This window comes from Musa acuminata, chromosome BXJ3-6, assembly GCF_036884655.1.
Source record: "Musa acuminata AAA Group cultivar baxijiao chromosome BXJ3-6, Cavendish_Baxijiao_AAA, whole genome shotgun sequence".
Taxonomy (NCBI): domain Eukaryota; kingdom Viridiplantae; phylum Streptophyta; class Magnoliopsida; order Zingiberales; family Musaceae; genus Musa; species Musa acuminata.
Window position 1 is genome coordinate 13386660 of NC_088354.1, and position 22465 is coordinate 13409124.

General features: G+C 37.2%; 2 protein-coding genes across 2 annotated transcripts; one reads left to right on the forward strand and one right to left on the reverse strand.

The window, feature by feature from the left end:
- The first annotated feature begins 5139 nt into the window (after nt 1–5139).
- On the forward strand, nt 5140–6993 carry LOC135639888 (polygalacturonase-like). Its single transcript, XM_065153880.1, has 4 exons — nt 5140–5742; nt 5824–6113; nt 6203–6431; nt 6509–6993. The coding sequence occupies exons 1-4, from the start codon at nt 5155–5157 to the stop codon at nt 6725–6727; spliced, it is 1326 nt and encodes a 441-aa protein (XP_065009952.1). The 5' UTR covers nt 5140–5154; the 3' UTR covers nt 6728–6993.
- A 780-nt stretch (nt 6994–7773) lies between these two features.
- Nucleotides 7774–16976, reverse strand: LOC135639445 (la-related protein 6B-like). The gene is made up of 10 exons (XM_065153200.1): nt 16489–16976; nt 14806–14887; nt 10846–10940; nt 10556–10627; nt 10388–10467; nt 10218–10314; nt 9721–9768; nt 9567–9635; nt 8630–8770; nt 7774–8371 (listed from the first exon to the last, which is right to left on the reverse strand). The coding sequence occupies exons 1-10, from the start codon at nt 16909–16911 to the stop codon at nt 8099–8101; spliced, it is 1380 nt and encodes a 459-aa protein (XP_065009272.1). The 5' UTR covers nt 16912–16976; the 3' UTR covers nt 7774–8098.
- Between the last annotated feature and the right edge of the window lie 5489 nt (nt 16977–22465).

Below are 22465 nucleotides of genomic sequence, written 5' to 3' on the forward strand. Positions count from 1 at the left end.
GATTACTAAATTGGTCTTTCTCTTGGCCCAAAACAGTCCCAACATAGGCTCAATTGACCCCTAATTGAGTTAACTTAATTACATTTTAAACCAACCCAATTATAACTAAAACTATTTCGATCTAAACAATTATTACAAAGCATTAATCACATATTGTCCGACATATCATTCGTTCATCAATGCTTCGTCTAATCCTTCGATACATCATCCTCTTTTGGGGCCTTTTGCCTAATCGGCTTGTTGACCTCCGTAACTTCGATCTCTTTAGCGCAATGTCTGCTTTTCTATGCCCGATGCCCGAAGTCATGGCACGAAGCCTTCTATCGACACGTCGATCGATTCTCCGGCTCGACGTTTAATCTTCTGACATATTCCACTCCGGCCCAACATTGATTCTTCCAGCTTTAATTATCTCTTCATGATCGAAGCTAATCTTGCATTACACAAAACACATATTAAATCATAAACGTTATCAATTAGTTTTATCGTCAAAATTCGAGATTTAACATTAATAAGTACAAATACATTTCGAATCTTGGTAAGTTATTATGGATAACTTTTTTGTTAAATTTCTAAATAGATAACTTATAGATTATTATTCTTAAGTTTGTATTATATTATATTATATAAGAGATATCAATCTTGATCCAAAGGTAAATTATCTTGATATATGAGATAAAAGAGCATGCAATTAATTTTTCACTTATATGAATATAAAAAGTAGTTGATGTACGTAGGTTAGATCACCTCGATTCTTAGCTCAGTCATCATTAGGAAAGACATTTATTTGAGGAAAAAATTATAATTTGAGGTCGCGGAAGGAGATGCTTAGTAGCAATCCAGTAAATCTTTATAGTTAATGCATAGATGCAGCAAATCTGAATGGAGCAAATCGATTGAGATTTTAGGATGTATAGGAGAAAAATAATACATTTGTCTTAAGTTATATCCGTTGGAGTTGATCCACAACTAATTAAGAATTGGAATCGAATTGGGTCAACACTCCAATAATTTCAAACCAAATAGAATTTCAATTCTAAAGATTCAATTGAAGTTCCTCATATTTAGAACTAAAATCAAAATCGTCGATTCTAAACCAATTAGAATTATAAAAAAATCTGAATATCCCCCCTATAAATGATGAATTTATAATAAATAACTAATTAAAAATGTATTTTAAAAAAAAGATAGTTTAAGTTTGGAATATAGTTCTTTAATATAGTTCTTGAACTATAAAAAAAGATGTTTGATTGATCATGCATTCTATATTATGTATACGAACTTAAAAGAAGAATAAAAGTTCTATTAAATCTCTAATTGGGTACAAATATGTTTCTTATGAGAATCTCCATTAATTATTGTGGATAAGTTTTCATTAAATTTCTAGATAGATAATTTCTAGATTATTATTCCTTTTAAGTTTGTATCATATTATATTATATTCCGTTAAATTTGTATCATTAGAAAAGTCTTTTTTTTTTTTGCAAAGGTTGAATTTATTCGAGAAAAAATCTATAATATATTATATATTTGAGGTAATAGATGAAGATGCAGTGTAGCAATCTAATGAGTCTCTTCAGTTAATGCATAGATATAGTAAAATGGAGCAAATCCATTAAGATTTCAGGATGTATAGGAGACAAATAATACAAGTTATATCCGTTGGAGTTAGACCCACAAGTAATTAAGAATTGGAATCAAATTGGGTCAATAGTTCGATGAATTTAAACCAAATTGAAATTCAATTCTAGAGATTCAATTCAAGTTCCTAATATCTAAAACCGAAATCAAAATCGTCAGTTATACACCTATTATAATTATAAAAAAAATTATATATCCCCCTTATAAATGATGACTTTATAATAAATAACTAATTGAAGAATTATTTTTAAAATATAAAAAATGATAGTTTTAAGTTTGGAATATAGTTCTTCAACTGAGATCAAAATCGTTTGATTCAATTTCAATTTCAAATTAGATAAAATTTTAAATAAAATTGAGTCTGACTACCTAAATCGACTAATGGATAATTTTCTTTTTACTGAGTTTTAGTAGGCATTCATATTACGATGCATCAAAGTATAGGAGGTTTGGTGGCATTTGAAGTATCTCCACTCCCAACAAAAAAGATATTGTTATGATACCCTCAGTTTATGATAAAAAGACCTCTTGCATTATCATAGCATTATATAAGCTAATGAGATAGTTAAACATTATCATCGCAATAGTATATCTCTTAGAAATACTATTTAGACAGATTTGAGGATCTTTGACTCCTTAGAATTTTGTTCTTATAATATTTTGCATTGTGAGCTTTCTTTGGTTTGTTGAATGGATTAGAGAGTGTATTACCACTCCAAAGTGTGCTTATCTTCTTTTCTCTTTCATATAGCTAAGGAAGTCTCATCTCAGTACTTGATTCAGGGATTAGGGGTTTGTTGATTGACCTATTCATTCTTTAGAATCTCTCTCTCTCTCTCTCTCTCTCTCTCTCTCTCTCTCTCTCTATCTCTCTCTCTCTCTCTCTCTCTCTCTCTCTCTCTCTCTCTCTCTTCATTATATGCTGTAAAGGATGAATTATAATATGTCTATAAGATCTTTGGCATGAAGATCAATGTTCAAAAACCTGAACTATTTTGTGCTCGAATATGCAATCATCAAATTGTTCAGGTTTCAGAAGCTTCAAGGCTACTGCAAATATGACCTCCCTATCAGGTACAATTGAGCCTTCCATTAATCTTCAGCAAACTACCGATGGGTGATAGCTGAATTCTTATTGATAAGGTCACTACATGTATCACAAACTCGAATTCCGGACATCTTTCTTATGCATGTAGATCACCACTAATTAAGTCTCTACTATCCAACGTTTCCAACAATTGGAAATCTGCCTGCATGTATATTTCATTCAGTGCTCTCTCTCTCTCTCTCTCTCTCTCTCTCTCTCTCACACACACACACACATTCTTGTCAAAATTTACTACACATGTATACCTGCCCATAATTTTGAAGCTCTTTAATTGTCAGTATGTGCTTGGAGATTAACTATTCATGCTAGAGATGAGCAAATCAACGAGGATAAAGACTAGCTAATATACAGGTGACCGGACATGTGATGATTTACATGCCTCATCTACCTGCATTGTGATCGGAGAGACGCATGCCATGCCTACATAAAGCTGCAGGCGGCAGATCATATCACCTTGTTGGATCTTCTACTGTAAATTCCTAAACAGTGTGGGTCGGCTGATACGCTTTAAAACCATTACGTGTATTATTCTTTTCCTGGTTTTGTATGCTATTCGATCCGTTTCTTTTATATTCATGTCAGATTTCTTGTAGAGTTATTATCGAAAATTAAGGGTATTCTTGTTGGATTATAACTGAATTAATTCAAGCCAAATTATAGTGTTCGAATCGATTCATCAGTTATTTGATTTTAAGAACTATAGACGACGATTCTAGTTCAGGGTATATTTTTTCGTTCGATTGATCGATGCAGATCGATTTTAATTTAAAACATATCAATCCGATTGAGTTCACTATCCTAAGTCCTTAATCGATTCAAACTATTCAATTAAATTGGTCAAAATATCTAATTTTATAAATAATATAAGCTTAATTTTTATAAATATTATCAAAAATAAATATTTTTAAAATTATTTAACATTATAACTTATTAATCGGTTAATTGAATCGGATTAGTCAATATTGAATTGGTTTGATGTCGTAGATCCGAATCATTCGAACTATTTTATTCTAATCGAATGAAAAAAAAATGATTTAATTTTAATGATTCGATATGAACTGGTATGAACGTTTCTCTCTGTAATACTATCATTACTTAGACGAATTATATAATCAACATTTTTTTTTTGAATTATAAAATTAAGCTTACCTTTGTTTTAAGTAACGACCAAGTGGAGGCAGCATTCAGGCAATTTGCAGATCTTTCTCTGTATCTGCAGAAAGAGACTCCTCAAGCAATCTTCATTGTTGAAATGTGCCATGTTCTTAGGTCTATCCCCATGTGTTGTGCCATTAAGAAACAACAAAACCATGAAGAAGCAATGTATGGATAACTTATAAAGTGGAACTGACAGAGAAGATGTGTTTTCTTTGTTGATGGAAAAGCTCCAGTCAAGCTTGTTTGCTTCATCTTTCAAGTTATGTGGTTGAGATGCAAGGAATTCTTTTAGGTCTTCACATTGGCACACATAAGAAGAAAAGGGATTGAATGTAATCTAAACTGCAAGATAACCCTCTCTTCTTAACAGCCAAATCAGGAGGTGGAAATACAGATGTTAAGGTCATAATTGCTTAGCTTTTGAAAGGACTACCATCTAAATGAATAAGAACATAACATGCTTAGCTGGGATGAGGAGGTTTGCATGCAGAAGCTGCTGATATATTATATATCAATCACATTAATGCTTCTCTGACATGCATGATGGTGTTGTCAAGTCTCCTGTACATGGATTTTGGTGCTGTACATCACATGATCACTCCTTTACTTTTGCTTAACCAAAGCAGCCACCAAACTTGAGATCTAAGCACTGATTGATACATCGAACCTAAAAATAATAGCAAATTCCAATCCAAGACACCATAACCTCCCTGCGTAGGTCATTGTGCCTTAAAGCAACCCCTTAATCATCCACGAGGGATCCAATGAAGCTGAGAGAGATCTATAAGGAAGCAGTGGATGGTCAAGGAAGGAAATCGATTAAGATGATTTTGATTTGCATTATTTGTATTAATTACCATCTCAGTGCGCATTTGAATATATGGTAGATTTAAATCATCCATGTAAGCTTGATGTTGGATTGATTCTTTTTCGTGGATCCGAATCATAGTTTCCAATTCTCCATAGCATACAGAGATCTTTACTTTCTCCTTTCACTTCCTCCAACTATATATAAATGAGCTGAGAGGATCATAATGGAATTGCATCAAATGCAGAAACAATTGATGTGGCTTTGTGATGAGCCAAAGTGGATGCCAAGTTAGTACGGCATGCACGACTAAGTACTCAATAATAGGCATTTAAGTACTCCCATGCGATGATAACGGCCAAAACCGCTACCCGACACTGTGCGCTGCTGCTCGTCCAACCTTTGACCTTCCCCTTCGCATTGATTGACTCCATAGTTTATGGCGACCCGCAATCTGAGCAAAGACATGATCACCAGATCCCGCTGCGTGCTCCTCTTTCCTCTTCCCAATCCGTCTTGTCAACCCTTATCGGAGATCACTCGCTATAAATACATTCCCAACTCAATCCTCCGCAACACCTCCATCCCTCTCTTCTGCATCATGGCGCAAACTTTCGGCTCTCTGCTTGCACTGCTACTCATCTCCTACCTCTCCATCACCATGGCAACGGCGGCCTACAACGTGGTGGACTTTGGCGCCAAGCCGGACGGGCGCACCGACGCGGCCAAGGCGTTCCTCGCTGCATGGGCGGCCGCCTGCGGGTCGAACCAGCCGGCGACGATCATCGTTCCGTCGGGCGGGTTCCTGGTAAGCCAGGCGCTCTTCAGCGGCCCCTGCAGTAACACCGGGATGAGGATGTTCATCAAGGGGACCCTCATGGCTCCCGCTGGTTACAGTGATTCCACACAGTGGATTACCATCAAGTATGTGGAAGGGTTGTCCATCTATGGCGGAAGGCTGGATGGGCGGGGACAGGCCTTCTGGGCCTGCAAGAACGCTCGCCGGAGCTGCCCCTACGGTGCCACGGTAACAGTCTAAACTCTTAAGCTACCAGTAGAAGAAGAGTACACGAAGGCTAATGAATGAACGTGCCGCGAATTACTGCAGTCATTAACTATTGGGCAGTCGAAGAACCTCTTGTTGAGTGGCATAAGGCTGGTCAACAGCGAGCTCTTCCACATGTCCATCTTCGCTAGCAGTGGCATCACACTGCAGGGTGCAACCATCACAGCACCGGACGACAGCCCCAACACCGACGGTATCCATATCCAGATGTCTAGCTTCGTCACGATCACCGGATCGACCATGAGGACCGGCGACGACTGCATCTCCATGGGGCCTGGTTCCACCGATGTGTGGATCGAGAATATCAAGTGCGGCCCTGGCCACGGCATCAGGTCGGCAACTTCAACTTCACATGCGTACGCTTCTCGAAATTATCGGTGTCCGCCAACATGGTAATCGAACTTGTTCTCGTGGTCTGCAGCGTCGGAAGCTTGGGCGGCGAAGCACAGGAAGCCGGAGTGCAGAACATAACGGTGAGGGCCGTCGAGTTCACGGGGACGCAGAACGGGTTGAGGATCAAGACATGGGCGAAGCCGAGCAATGGCTTCGTGAAGGGGGTCACCTTCGAGCACGCCGTCATGAAGAACGTCCAGAACCCGATCGTCGTCGACCAGAACTACTGCCCCGGCACCGTGAACTGCCCCGGCCCGGTAATCTTAGAACCATCAGCTGCAGAACCTAAAACGCAGTCACCTTCATTACCTTTCTTCTCTCATCAATGTTGCAGAGCTCAGGAATCAAGATTAGCCAGGTGAAATTCAACGACGTCCATGGCACATCGGCGACCCAGGTGGCGGTGAAGCTCGACTGCAGCCCGAGCAACCCGTGCACTGGAATCGAGTTGCAGGACATCAAGCTCACTTACCAGAACGAGCGGTCCCTGTCCTACTGCAAGAATGTGAAAGGGACTGCCTCAGGAGTTATGATCCCATCCAGTTGCCTCTGAACCATGGCGCCATGGCATTGCATCAGATAGTGTATGCTACCATATATTGTATCTTTAGGCCGTCTCCAGCTGACTGGCCCCCGACGTTCACCGGAGTTGTGGTGAACGGAGCTGTCGCAGTTCTTGAGAGACTAGATTTGTGTCTTATGGTCATGTTGTTTGTGGGAACAACAAAGAAATCAAGCACTATTTGCTATGTGCCGCAGCAGATGAATTGATTTCTGATATGTAAGAAAGGCTCCTCCGGAATCTCATATTAGCATCTATTTACCCTCCTTTTCTCAATCTCGGTACTTATTCCTGAGACTTGATGTCATTTTGTCTCATAATGGTATTGATGAGTCCCATTTACTATTCAATGCCATGAGGAGCCATTTCTTAGTATTGTTGTTCTTAATAAAGTCTCATTAACAATGCCTACTCGAAGGAATTCTCAGAGTAGAGTTCAATCAGAGAGACCATCCTGCTTGGGGAAAAATTTCCATGTTTTCACAGTGGCTGTGGGAGTCAAAGAGTCATGACTATTCCACATAATTTATATACATATATGAAGCTCGTGCTCATGTGTTATGGACACGAACATATGGGGATCGAAGTTGGAGGGGTGGACTGCACATCCAACACAAGGCATAGGGGTGGGTCTACCGAACCTCGCCAGGGTTGCGGGGCAAATACTTGAGATGTGATCAAATCGTGTCTAGAATGGCAGTTTCAATCACTAAGGTGACCGATGGCGTAGCCGATGGACATGATCGATTCCGACGCGTCAAATCTAGCACCTGTACTGGTGTGTCGATATGTCAAACTATGATTGGATAATTTTCCCCTCTATCAGACTACTACAAGTGATAAAAGCCCATCAGGTGACAAAAAATCATGTTACAGAATTTTAGGTGGGTTGGATTGATACATGAACCATCACGAACAGCACAAATGTAAATCTATAACACGCAAAGTCTTCAAATAACTCTAACCAACATTGCATATTCTATTGTAGGAAATGCCAGTAAGAACCATAATAACACAGCACCATCGAAGATCGTGTCTGCCAATCGACAAACCTTCTGCCTTTTAAAGCTTTATTAGCATATAGTTAGAACAAGTTCAGTACCAACATTCATTTTTCTTTCTTTTCACCACACCATCAAATGTCGAGGACCAAAAAACGAATACAAGGAAACGAGCCCCAAAACTAGGTTCGAGACACCCTAATATACTGGACACATGGATGAGCGAAATGATGGATGGATGGATGGATGGATGGATGAATATACCCAAAATCATCAGCAGTTACACCCAAAAGCAGCAGATTTGCTGATAAAGGTCACTATTAACACACACATCCAGGAACAACCATACTAATAATGGTATTTAGACTGTACTTGTGGGGACCACTGGTTTCCCGCGACCCATGGTAAATCCTCTTGTACCATCCGGCATGCGAGGGCCAGGAGGTTGCTTATGAGCTACTGCAGGTTGCTCACGATCGGGATGAATCACATAGCTAGAAGGTGGAGTGCCAACCGCATGCCCTCCACCGCGGCTATTGTTATAAGGCTGGCCACGTCCTCGTCCTCTCCCTCCTCGGCCCCGACCTCTTCCTCGCCTTGGAGCTCCATCTCTGTCATTGAAACTCTCCTCGCTCTGAACAAAGTATCATATATTCAATCATGTTTACAACTACCAACCATCAACTCAACATATTTGAACAGCCCTGAAACAACTCCATCCTAGACTGATGATTTACCATAGAGATAAAGATTAGGTTTTGGTCTATCTGATTTATTTCTTGCATATTGATTCAGTTATTTATCTAACTGGTAGGCATCAAATAAACTGAATCTTTATTAGAGAAGAAAGCTTTAACATGTCATGGTCGGAAAGAGGAGCATGCATTCTTACCTCATGCTCATGCAACACTTCAGACGGGTGATATGTATCCTCAACCTGCTTCTCATTTGAATGGGTTGACGTGCAGACATCCTCTTCCCCGTTAATATCGGCTTCATGCCCTCTTCTTCCTCGAGCTTGCCCATGTTTTGTCTGGATTGGAGATGGCGAAAATGAGTTACAGCTAGTAACTTAAAAAGTTTCACTTCACTAGCTTATGTAGCTTATCAACTCATGAAGTAAGGAACAGATACAAAAATTTTGATAATACAAATTATATAGTCTTCTCATACAGTCTAGTATTCCTTTTTGCTCAACAGGAGCAAATAGATAAGATCTATTAAATCAAACAAAGAAACATCATCAGGTCATGCGCATTATATCTAGAAACCCAAAACTTATGCAAGAACCAAGCACGACATCCAGTCAGAATTACAATCCTAAACCTTTACATAAAGAAGGGAAAACATTAAATTGAAAAATATATCTACATATATATGACCCAGCTTTTGATTGAAATCTAGCAACACCCATCTACGTTTTTGATAAAAAAACAATAACCTGCAAATCCTCTTCCTCATCATATATTCCAACTGAACTAGCAGAATTCCAATCAATGCTGGAACAGATAGTCATAATAAGTTATTATGGGTCATATTTATATTCCCTGCCGTGAGAACAAAACAATTTTCATATATGGGAAATTGAATTTCAAGGTAACACCTCTTTCTACCACCACTGCCTTTTTAATTAGTTGCACACTCGCACACAGATGAGATACCCAACAGGTATAGAGCATGGTGTGCATGCACATACACAGAAACAAAGCAAATGTTTAGAATATGATGATTCTAGACCAAGCAAATGTTTGAAAGTAAGTTATAAACTAAGATTTGTGAGTGATAATGCAAGTCACTACAGAACACAGAATGAAAAACATTATGATTACCACAAATTTAGGAAATAATCGAAGTTTGAGTCCAGTTCTCCAGTTCTTCTCATCATTCAGTTCTGCTACCTGTGTGCCCAGATAACAATACATCAGCATAATTAAAGCTTAGAAAATGCAAAAATCCTACGAAAAAAGGGACTAATAAACTTACTGCTTTTTCAGCATCTTCGAGAGTCTCATACACCACAAACGCATGCAACTACAAAGGAAAAGTCTATAATTAAGGATTCATATTATAATCTGCATATGTACAAGTGCTACGAAACTCTGCAAGCTATAGATAGTTAAAAAAACACAATTTATGTAAAGCTAACATGTACATAAGGTTCCCCGAGGACTAAAGTGTCAGGAGAGAGGTGCACGAATTTCCATTAACTCAATAGTACAATCTTACAACATTTTCTCAATTTTCAGAAACATCAACTAGCTAAAAATCTAGTTGTTGAGAAAAAGACCATTTTTTAATACAACCAACTTTGAAAGAGAAATTCACCGTACAAATGAGACTCAAATAGATAGGCAAACAATGTTAGCTAACCATGAAAAATGTGCAAATGTTAAAAAGCAATCAGCATAATAATGAGAAGGTACATTTTAAAAATGCCATCTAACAGCCACACAAATAAAACAATTGACAGAAATACATACTCTGTTGCCAAAGAGCATTTCTAGTTTTGTTGGTCTATTAACTGCAGCAGCAGTTCCATTGGGAGGCTGTGGGTAGCATGTGCGAATTGTCTTTACACTACAGAACAGCATCACCTAAGTCATTTAGGTTTCAAAATCATATAATATTTACAAATTACAATATACTCTACCTGCCAACAGCTGAGAAAATCTTCATAAGATTCTGATAGCAGTGATCCTCAGGCAGATTTTCAGCCACAACAATGCGCGACTAAGAAAAAAAGGACAAAACTGTTATTAAAATAAGACCACATAAAATGTTGAAATAACATCAATAGCGGTCTGGTTGAACCTCTCACCTGCAACTCTTCCATGTCTGATTCTGTAAACGGCTGTTGGCGCCCAACTTTTTTACCATCATCACTTACAACCTGTAACTAACTAAATTTAGTACACTAAAAGACTAAGCAAGTACCATCATATCTATGACATCTATGACTAGAAAACATATTTAGAGATGCATTATGCAATGCAAATTATGCCACGGTCATGGTATACATACAGTTCCCCAGAACGAAAAAAAAAAAGAGGTTCAACATATTATAAATTAAAATGAGGAGCATTACTCAAGTGTGTTAACATATCCCACCAGTTTTGATGATGTCCGGAGTGCCATAGCAAGCTGAGAATTGTTGTGGACTAAGGCCCTAATTTTCTTAAACCCTGCAACAACTGATATTGGAACTGCACAGTGGCGAAAAAAAAGGATGATTAGGCAATCTCTATTACAATCTGATCTCCCAATTCTTCTCACAGGTCAATCTTCCAAATGTTGAAAAAAGATGCTGAAAATATCGATTGCTATTTGCATGGCAAGTCAATGAAGCTACAGCTTAAAATTTGATAAAAAGCACATGATACTTTTTCTCCAACTGGATAACCAATTAGGTGATGCCAAAATAAAATATTAAAATATAAAGTATAAATGTCATCTCAACGTACAAATTATACCTTTCAGGTGACAGGTGAAATAATAATTTACCAAACAATACAACTACATATCTATTGCTCAACTTCAGCTATAAACCATGTCAACTTTCAGGGGAAGCTGGGTGTTCCAGCTTTAGGTCACTGACAGCTACAAAAGGATTCATCAACAGGTGCAGTCTTTCCAAATGAAAATAACTTCTACAAATAATTTACAATCAAATGCCAAGGTCAATCTGCAAATTAGACAAGATGTATAATCTCCAAGCATCTGTTCCATATGGTCCCATAAAAGCTATAACAAAAATCAATTCTCAAAATTGGTTCTGAAACCCTTCAGACACCATATAAATATCAAAAATCTTCATAGGGTACACATATTTGAGTATTAGGCCTTTAGGATGAATATAGTCGCCATTAGATCACATGGAAGGCTTCTAAAGGACCAACCTCTCTTTCCACATACAAAGCAAATGTTTTCTCTACATTCGACCTACAATCCCACAAAATAGAACACAAAATATGGGCATTGCAGAGAATGACACCATAAATTAGTACAAACTAGGACAACAATGTTCCCAGCGAAGCACCAGTACTCTATAAATGAACTCCTCAGGCATTGGTAAAAATACATATTTGCCTACATGTCTCTCTTGCTCCTGCAAGTTAGAGCTGTTGTTACAGTTCCATCTTTGCAGTCTATTAATTGCCAAATTTTATTTTGCCACCAGGAAAAGAATGAGGTTGCTTTTTGCTCAAGTTAAAATGCAAGTGAATTATAAAAAACATTTTCTGTCAAATGAACCATTGGCAAATGTTGGTTCCTGATGTTGTCAATCATGCACGCACCATTGTGAACCGCCCACAATCTTTGTATGTTTCCATAAAGGGATAAAGCCCAAATTGGTTACATATGACATGTTCAGTTTCAAGCCTATAGTCCATATAGCATCATGCATTAGAGGACGCCAGTGTGTGACACTCTCATGATTGTGGGGCTGGGAACGGTCAATGTACCTAAACTTACCCTTGCAAGAAAAGAGACTTTCTGTGAGTCAATTTTGGTCACTTATATTGCAAAAGAAGTAACCTTACTGAAAACACTAGTGTTCACCCTTAGCACCATGCAATAAAAGGTTCTTGGTAATTATTCTGTCAGACAATCATCTTCATATGGAATAGAAGTTTGCCATCCAACAAAGGAACACAAAATATTTAGGATTTCCTGCACATAACCCCTATCTTATGCCTTCATTATTGAAACCCTTCATGTATACATCCAACCCTTTACCCTACCTACAACTCTCAAACCCCTATAGGTAACAGAGAGTAATTGGAAAGAAATAATTGTATAATATTTGTTTTTTTAACATAATTAGAGTTTTTGATAAAATTCTTACCATTTGTGAAATTCATTAAAATGTCTATCTTTCTCTTGTACAGAATACTAGATGAAGACTTTCTTCTTTTTTATTTCTCTGGCCATCTTTCTTCCCAAATTGGCCGCTTAAGCAGATTGAGACTTGACATCTCTTATGATGAATAATTAGTGAGACCCAATAATTTCTGAAATCTTTAAGATCAAGTTGCTTTATGTGTTCATCAATCAGTTTCACAGGGAGATCCAATATTCACTGCCAAGCTCCCTGACTTTCAGGTCTTGAAGCACTAAGCTCTCAAAACTTGGACAGTATGGTAGGTTTTGGGAGATTGATTCCTCCATTGATGAACTCACCAAAATAGTCCTAGATATATATTAGTATACATAAATGTAAAGTGCAACCCATTTACCAGTTGAATGCAATTTTCCTGGGTACGCAATCCAAAGAAGTCCACCCATGTTGAATCAAGTTCCAAACTAGTAAATTATGATTCCCATTTTCACTCCACATACCAATGCAAACCAAGCTTCAGGTAACAAAGATTGGTGAGAGGTGGGTGATTATTCATTGCTACATCGATTTGAACCAGAACCAAGCAGCTCAATCAATACCATGTTAGGTCTCTCAAATTACAAAAGATTCACCTACTTGAAAGCATCATCTTTTCAGTCGCTGCAACATTTCAAGAACTTATTGTGGACTTGATGACAGGAGGAGAAGGAAGAGAAGAGAGAAAGCAAAACAGAAATAAAAATTCTGATTTGGTACATCATGAAAATAGGAAAAAGATACAGATTTAGAACAAAGGATAAGTTTGTCATCGATGATGATGGAATATTCTGCAAGATATTTTCTCTTGGTTACCATTTAATGGTTGCAGAGAGTTTCAACCTATTCAAGGTATAATAATATGGGAGGCATATGCAAATAATTAGGGGGTTTCGATTACAATATATATTTAAACCACTTTCTTCAACACAATACTTACACATATTGCACTTAAGAATTATGATAAAACATGCAACTACTTCCCTTATCTTTGGATTGTTTTTTCATAGAAAAATTGTACCAATATATAGCAGTTAAGGTTTATAATAGTAAAAAGGATGAAAATTGTTGTTTGTTAAAGGCAAGTCACTTTTGCTCACTTGAACTGAGGACCATTGTTTTTCTCATAGTGGCAACCGAAAGTATCCTTCAAGTGAAAGTGGCATGTGTTTGACACTCCAGAAATGGGCCTAAAATCCAGAAGCATAGTTCCAGGAAGCCGTAGGGAGTGAAAGAAACATGTCCTAAAAGATAAGCAAAGTGCTAAAAGGGGTACCAATATAATGACAGATGCTGAAAGGCTATCACTTCAACTTTGAAAATTACAGTGACCTATTAAAAGGATTCATTTATGATGAAACAGCAAATCTAATTATGATGGTTCATTTGCCCTTTCTAGGAAACAACACCAAGTTGTTGTTGTCATCCATATAAGACAGTGTCCTTGCAAACCAATTGACTTGCTTTTCAATCTAATGTGACTAGTTTGGTGTAAGGTCCATGGAAGACATATAACTAAAAGTATTATAAACAAGGCAACACACAAAGAGCCCATTTACCCTACAACATTGTTCATACAACTAACAAGCTATGTTTGCATACCCATTTTTGGATGTGTGGAAGACTCCAAATCAGACAAAAAATTTAGCAAGTACCACATGGAACTCATTCATGCCAATAGGTCAGTGTATACTAAGATAAGCTTCAACCTTAAAAAGCTTCCATATAGGAAAATGAACTGCGCCAGCAACAACCTAATGACAAATAATCAAGGAATTGGAATACCGAGCAGCAATACAGGTTAGATCCCAAAGAGAGCAGCCTGGTTGGTGTCATTTAGGGTTGGGGTTTTCATTCAACCTAATAACATGCTCAACTGGAAGACCTAATTCCTAACATGCTCAACTGGCAGCCCTACTTAAATCTTGGTTAACCTTGATAAAACTTTTGTTAACCCTAATTCCAATGCTCTTTATAGAATTTTTGTTCATCATGTATATGCATGACCAATAATTTCAGGTCCATGTTCATCTCAATAAACCTCAACATTCTACCTTTATAAGACATTGATGCAAACACCTTTGAACATCTTAATTTGTTGAAAAAGATATATCTAAAAAACATGTAAAATTATTAGATTTGGATAAATCCAAAGAGTAAAAAAATTGAATGGTCAATGGATAAATCTTTACCAAATCCATCGGGATCTTTGTTAATGAACCTCATCAAGTGTTCAGTTGTAGCAAGGTTCACATCACTGAAATAATACTCGACCTGTCCAAGATAAAATAGTAAGTTACAAGAGACAAGATACCTTGCATCAAATAACACAATACAAGATAATGTAGGAAATTAACAGTTTTGAAATTATAGTAGGAAAACTAGATGCAGAAAACTTATTGCAAATAAGGCACGAAGAGTTGATAAAAGTTCGTAACAGATCATCCTGATTTCGTATTAATATTTAAAAAAGGAACAAAAATTATTTAAATAACAAAACTTTTGTTTTTACATTTTTAACAGGCCATATTTTGTAATATTTACAACCTATGCTGGAGAAAAGTGAAGAGAACATAAGAGAAAGTCTCTTTCTCTTGTTTGGTTACAAAAACTTAAGGAGAGAACTGAGAAGGAAGTATCATTATCCTGTTACAGGACTTGTGGCTGAATCCTGTGGACATGTCATTCTGAATCTCTAAAAAAAACAAAAAGTTCACTTTATGCTGGATGGCCTTGTTATTCTCCTTCCTTTTTCTTTATAGTTTCTTCCCACTGCTGACCTCTGTCTCTCCACCAGGGTCTATCATTCTAGTTCCTAGTCCATGTTGCGATAGGATTCAAGCATTTGGATTCAGATTCTAGTGCATTCTGATTTTGATTCAAATACCAATTCTAACCAAGGAACAAACTGCTTCTTGGACTTGAGAATTAGCACACAACGAACACTTGAGGTTATATTCGAGATTATAAGGTCGTATTATCATTTATAAAAACAATAGCAAGGTCACTTACATACAACTCAAACTTGTGGCCTGAAATTAATCAAGCAAAATTATGTGGAGTATTAAAACCTCAACAACATCAAAAGACAACACAAATTAGCCAAAAACAAAATGTCTCTTTCTTTGACTTGACATAAAAGAAAGCCCAACCTAATTGCAATGACATGTTAGATTGAGGATGACAAAGACAATTAAACCAAATTCACCATTAAATGCCAATTATTACCACATGGAACAAAAGATGGACTTCTCACATGCATTGCCATGAAAGAGTAAGGAGGCACAAGAGACATATTTGTTCAATTATGCTACTTCTCCATACACAGGACATGTGAGATTTGGTGTTTAAACAGGGAAATAAAGGAGGACGTGATCAAGGGCTGTTTATATTTCAGTATCTGAACAAAAGAGTGACAACAAGAAACCCTCTAAAAAGAATCCCTATCGTACACGTCCAACTACAAGAGGTAGACCTTCTACCGATTACCATTTTCATATATCCATTCTCACCATTAGCAAATGAGAGGACATAGAAGCAACAAAAATCTATCACATTCCATGGAATGAATAAATGGCTCGAGTAACACACGTCACAAGTAGATATAAGTATCAGGATAACAAGGCATTATGCTCAAGTCTCATTCATTTTCCGCAGGCAGATCATGGTACAGTCTAAATTATATGTTTTTCACAAACATCAAGGAAGCTTCATTTCATCAATTACTTCTTCTTCTAAGGTTTGTGACAAAAGTCTACATTTTACTAAAAGTCGTAAACCTATTCTTTTTCCAAAAATACTATCTTCAAATACCTAATGCATCAAATCACTGTCAAAATTGAGAAATTAAGCGAAATCTTCAGGAAGGCACACACCTGCTTAGTGATCTTTTGGGTAACTTCCTCCGACAGCCCGTCCCTTGCCGGATAACTCTGATCGGGATCAACACCTGAGTGACCTCCCTCGTGTTCTCCAAACCCACCGGCGGGCCCACCTCCGTAGTACTCGAACGAACTCGCCCCAGGACCAAAGTACGTGGGGCTGGGGGACGTCTGGTGGAAGACGTGCATCACCTGGTGGGCGACCGGATCGTGGCCGTGGTGGATCTGCGCCGGGGCAGGACTGGGGGGCTGCGCCACCCGGGGGACGAATTCGGCGGCCCGGGCGTTGAGGCGGCTGGAGGAAAGGGAACGAGAGAGAGAGGGATCAACAATGTCAGACGGCGATCGCTCGACGCCGGGTTCGGAGGTCCGATCATCGGGAAGCTCCAGGGTTTCGTCGAGAATTTCTTGGGCCATTAGGGTTTGGACTTTGAAGGGGTCTCGTCAAGGGGAGAGGTAAGTCCTCCAAAGATGGAAGCTTTAGCTCGACCCTCACCGGGGATATTAATAGACTGCACGGAAGCGTCATCGAACCCGATGGGGTTAAACAAAAGAACCGGCCTTTTACTGTTATTTACGACGTGGCGCAAACGGGGATTACAGTCCTACGTGGCGCTCAACCAGTGGTTAACCAACAAGCGTGAGGTATATAACCAGAGATTAGCAAGTATTGAAGCAAATTTCTAGTTTATATATCCTAATTATTTCCTAATATTTGATTACTAAATAGTGAATTTTCATCCTAATCCCTATGGGGGCATCAATTCTTTATATATATATCCTTGCAATATTTGGAAATAATATATTTATCTTTAAAAATTTTAATATAATATATTAAGAATAAATTTCTAAAAATATTCCTCAGAGGAAGTGGTTCATAACCAACTTGGGAGAATATTTTGTGAAGGTGGGAGGATATTTTGCGAAGATCCTTTAAAGGAAGTGGTTCATAGCCAACTTAGAACTATCTTTTAATCTTTCCAAAATATTCCTCAGAGTAGCTACTATGTAACCGACCCGAATTACCTTATGATCTTTTGGAAATATTCCTATGATTATTCCTAAGGGGGGCTAATTTATAATTAACATAAATTACCTTCTAATCGTCTAAGAATATTTCAGGAATATTTCGTAAAGTAGGCAATTCGGTAACTCAATAATTGACCCGAGCTACCTTTTGGGCTTTGACCTGTTATGATCGTAATGACGCTAAGAGAGGGGTGAATTAGTACTATAAAAATTTTTATCCAATCTTAATGTTCAATCGATAAGTCTATATTGGAAATGTGATTAACAAAAAGTATGAGTAAGGGTTGCGAGTAAGGTAAATGAGTAAGCAATAACAAATCATAAGTAAGAGAATGTAAACCTATTTATAGTGGTTCGATTTTCCCGACCTACGTTCACTCCTGATTTCTCTTCTCTCGAGGCTATTAGCTTTCACTCGATCTTTTTTCCAATGGACGAATATCTACTACCCTTGTTACAACTCTTCTTCTTTTAACAAGCCTAGGAGAGAACCTCTATAATACTCACTCTTTTACAATAGACCTCACACCTACTGAGAATCATTTCTAAACTCAAGGAGGAGGAAGAGACTCAACCAATGCTCAAAGAGAGTTGTAACCCTTAGAAACTTCATAACTTGTTTCTTGCTCTAACCAAGCCTTGGTGGGGGGTATTTATAGCCCCAAATGGCTTTAAGGTAGAGCCAAAAAATTTAAATCATGGAAAATTTTAGGATTTGGATGATCCTGTAGTCGTAACTTTTTATGCCATAATTTTGGACTTTCAAATGGTCATCACAAAATTTGAATTCTAGGTGGTACTACCGTCGCCTTAGGTGGTACCACTACCTACTTGGGTGGTACCACCTCCGACAGTGCTAATAAGCATAAAACAGTGGCTATTGGCTGTTTAGGTAGTACCACCATTGTGCCTGGTGGTACCACCGCCCAGGCTAACTTAAGGCCATTGATTTGGCCTTCTAACGAGCCTAATTCGGCCCTGGTCCAAGCCCATTAGCTTTCTCCACAAGTTGGCATGATTTTAACCTAATACCAACTCAATTTGACCCCAAAAGACCTTAATCAAGACTTAAACACTCTAATCAAGTATCTAACACAATCACGAAGCCTTCAATATATTGTTTAGCATTCCAACATGTCATCTGATCATCTGACACTTCGTTTTAATTTTCGGCATATCACTCGATCTATCGACATGTTGACTTTCCCATAACATCCGATCTTTTGGTGTAATATTCGATCCTTCTGACATGATGCCCCAACTCATGGCATGAAGTTTATTCTTCAACACGTCGATCAATCATCCGGCTCGATGTCCAATTTCTTACATGATACTTTCTAGCCTAATGTCTAATTTCTCCTACTTCTATTGAATCTTAGATTTTGATGATGAACTCAATTGATGAATTTATGATCTAATCTATATTTTGAGAAAATTGATGTAAGACTAACCACGATCATGAAAGGTAAAACAATTGAAGCAAGAAGAATAAGACGTTGGGCCGGAGTCAGAAAATGAGCACCAGATTGGAAGAATTAAACATTGTGCCAAGATCAGATATTGCGGGAGTCAACATGCACTTGGATCGGGTGATACACTGAAGGTTCGGACGATGCGCCGGAAGTTCGCTAGGAGTTTGAATGAACAAATGATGTGTTGGACAACTTAGCTTCTTGTTTTGTAATTGTTTTAGTTTCAATCATCGTAGTTAGGTCTTAATTTAAATTAGGTTTGAGTATAATCCTACTAACTTAATTAGGAGCCAATTGAGCCCGAATTAGGGTTGAATAGGGCATGTTGTTTAGCTTATTTAGTGATCCTTAGCTAACCTAGGCGGTGGCATCGCTAAGGTTATTGGTGGCACTACTTGAGGCTCAGCCTCCCAGGTTGTCTGACGGGTGGTACTGTCCAGACTAGCGATGGTACCACCCAGACACAATCCTCCATACTATGTCAAGTGGTGGTACCGCCAAACTGGATGGTGGTATCATCCAATGTCAAATTAACAAGCGGTGGTACAACTAGTTATTAATCTAACAAACGATGGTATCGCCTAATAATGGCAGTGGTACCACCCAATAATGATGGTAGTACCGTCAATATCCTGGAAACTCACGATGCGACACTTTTTGGCTTCATTTTTTAAGTCATTTGAGGCCTATAAATACCCCAAACTTTTTTATTTACAAGCACAAAAATGAGAACAAAAGTCTTGAGATTTTGAGTTATAAAAGTCTTAAAAAAGTGCCAAGTATCCTCCTCATCTTCCTTAAGTTTTATTATCATTCTAAGAGAGGTGTGAAACTTATAAAGGTTGTTTCTTAAACCTATGAAAAAGAAAAATAATTGTAAGAGGTTTGTTGGTCTTCGCCCATTGAAAGAAGATCGTTAGTGGATGTTGGTGGCCTCGACAAGAGAAGAATTGGGAGTGGACATAGGCCATGACGATTGAACCACTATAAACTCGGTTTGCATTTACATTATGCATTTCATTGCTATTACTTTCTAAATTAATTATTTAGTTCACTTACTCCAAGTCAAGCACATTTTCGCTATGAATTTTTTTATTGAACGAAAGTTTTTCAAAATCGATGATTTTATCGAAAGCACTAATTCACACCCCAACCTCCCCCCCCCCCCCCCTCTCCTTATGTTGAAACAGTCCTAACAACTTCGACAACTTACCTATGATAGTTTGTGTCCTTGATCAAAGTATTTTTTATGTTATTTATCTCAAAAGTATATTAGTCCATAAACTCATCAATTGATTTCATCATCAAAATTCAAGATTTAACAATCTCCCCCTTGATGATGACAACCAATTGATAATAGAGTTTTAACAAGGCTCCTCTTGTCTATATGCTATTTTCAAACATAACAAACTTGAATTCAAAAAAGAATGATAACCTTTCAATGCTAGTCTTTGAATTTGAGTTGAAGTAATTTTAATCATAAATCATAGTGAGTTCAATAGTAATCATTACAAAAATCATATGCATAATTTTAGTTAAAATGTTAAAATAATTATTACACAAAATAAAGACATCATCGTCATATGTTAAAACAAATATCATCATCATTATAAGTTAAAATATCATAAGTTAAAACATCATTACACAAAATAAAAACATCATCATCATATAAGTTAAAATTTATAATTTTTTATATCATCAAAGACTCCCCCTTTATCATCAACAAAAAAAAGAAATATGCAAACTACTCATGTGGTAATCCAAAATGCCTAAATAGAGTATCAAAATATGCATCAAAAGTATTAAGATGCTGATGAATATGTTGCATCTCAGTTAAAATTTAGTCTTGAGTATAAAAATGTGTATCAATAGTATCAATACGTTAATGAATTTATTACATCTCAGTCAAAATTTGATCATAAAAAAAGCTCAATATAATCCAATCGAGTTGCTATGAAATTAATAGATGAAGAGGGTACTGGATTCATTGGAGGTCTTACCTTAAAGGGACTAGTATGATGAAGACTTCCCCTATGTATAGGTGTTTTTGGTTCTGGCTCAAGTGGGGGAGAATCAGTTCTCCTAGGTAATCTAGTCCAAATTATGTTCATTACTATGCATCTCAATCTTCTTAATAGGTTTTTATTGATGATATTTAATCTATCTAGTTTCATAATTTCTTTATTGATGGCTATGCCATATTCATATAGTAGTCTAGTAATTAGGCCACCATATGAAAGCATTATATCCTTCATAAATATTTCAATCATGTTTTGAGGTATCAGATATCCAAAGTAGTTATCACATCCTATCATAATCTATTACATGGTGCCTATTTTCATAGTATTTACTTCATTAAAATGATATTGCTTAGGAAGTAGAATGCTAATCATGATATGTTGAAGTAATTTTATGTTAAATGGTAGCAGATACTCATAATTTTTTGGAATAATAGATAGGTTAGGATTTTCAAAAATGGTACCAATCACCTTAGAATTTGTAACCCTAATTAACTTAGTGTCACATTATCCTCTAAAATAACAACCTTATCTTTTTCAAAAATTATTATAAGGTTACAAATTATGTCATCCGTAATAGGTATATGATGCCCTAGAAGATAGGTGGATATTCTATCATGTTCATCTACGTGCAAATTATTGTAGAACAATCTAATAAGTTTAGGATAGATATGTTTACTAATTTAAAGAATTGGAAAGATATCTAAGTTAGCGAATCATTAAATTATTTTCAAATCACCTAAATCTTCTAGATCTATATATTTTTCTCTATGGACATTTCTAGATTTAAAATTTAGAAATCTAAGGGCATGTTTATAGGAATAAAAAAGTGTAGTATCATAGATCTCATCTATTATTCTTTTTCCTTTATCCCTTGAGGATCTTCTAGGTACCATGGGGACTATAACATATATTCCCAAAATAATAAGAACAAGATCAACTAATAGATTAAGAACAAGAGAAGGATTTAAGGGTTACCCTTGTAGTCTAGTCTCAAGCTTCTTTTTTATCACTAAAGAGATTGAACTCTAATCTTGATCCTTAGCCTTGTAAAAGGAGGAGAGATGAGTTTCCTTGGGCTTTTAAAGGAAAGAGGAATGAGGGGAGGTTTAGAGGAGAGAGGTTTGGAAGAAAGGGATGAAGGAAAAAGAAGGATGGAATGGGTTGTGAGGAAGGTTAGGTGAGAAGAGAAGAGAGGTTTAGAAAGGGTTTGGGGTGGTTCTACCATCGACCCTAACTAAATAGAGCTAAGGCAAGGTTACAGGCAGTGGTACCGCCTATGGGTAGTGGGTTTTGGCGATGGTACTGCCAGTCCAATGATGCTACCGTCGATCTCCTGTTTTCAGCACCAACAAATTTTTCCTTTTTTTTTTGGCTTATCAAGATTCATTCAGGTTTAACATACTTAATTCCCTTCTAATAAAATCATATTGTTCCTCACTCAATGATTTA

What these genes read in the sequence shown, in the direction of transcription:
- LOC135639445 (XM_065153200.1), bottom strand. Translation starts at nt 16,911, where the DNA reads ATGGCCCAAGAAATTCTCGACGAAACCCTGGAGCTTCCCGATGATCGG. An exon ending in TCCGGACATCATCAAAACTG is followed by an intron (nt 10,628 to 10,845) that starts GTGGGATATGTT and finishes AGTTAGTTACAG; the next exon opens with GTTGTAAGTGATGATGGTAA. An exon ending in TCGAAGATGCTGAAAAAGCA is followed by an intron (nt 9,636 to 9,720) that starts GTAAGTTTATTA and finishes CTGGGCACACAG; the next exon opens with GTAGCAGAACTGAATGATGA.
- LOC135639888 (XM_065153880.1), top strand. Translation starts at nt 5,155, where the DNA reads ATGGCGACCCGCAATCTGAGCAAAGACATGATCACCAGATCCCGCTGC. An exon ending in GCTGCCCCTACGGTGCCACG is followed by an intron (nt 5,743 to 5,823) that starts GTAACAGTCTAA and finishes GAATTACTGCAG; the next exon opens with TCATTAACTATTGGGCAGTC. An exon ending in GGCCCTGGCCACGGCATCAG is followed by an intron (nt 6,114 to 6,202) that starts GTCGGCAACTTC and finishes CGTGGTCTGCAG; the next exon opens with CGTCGGAAGCTTGGGCGGCG.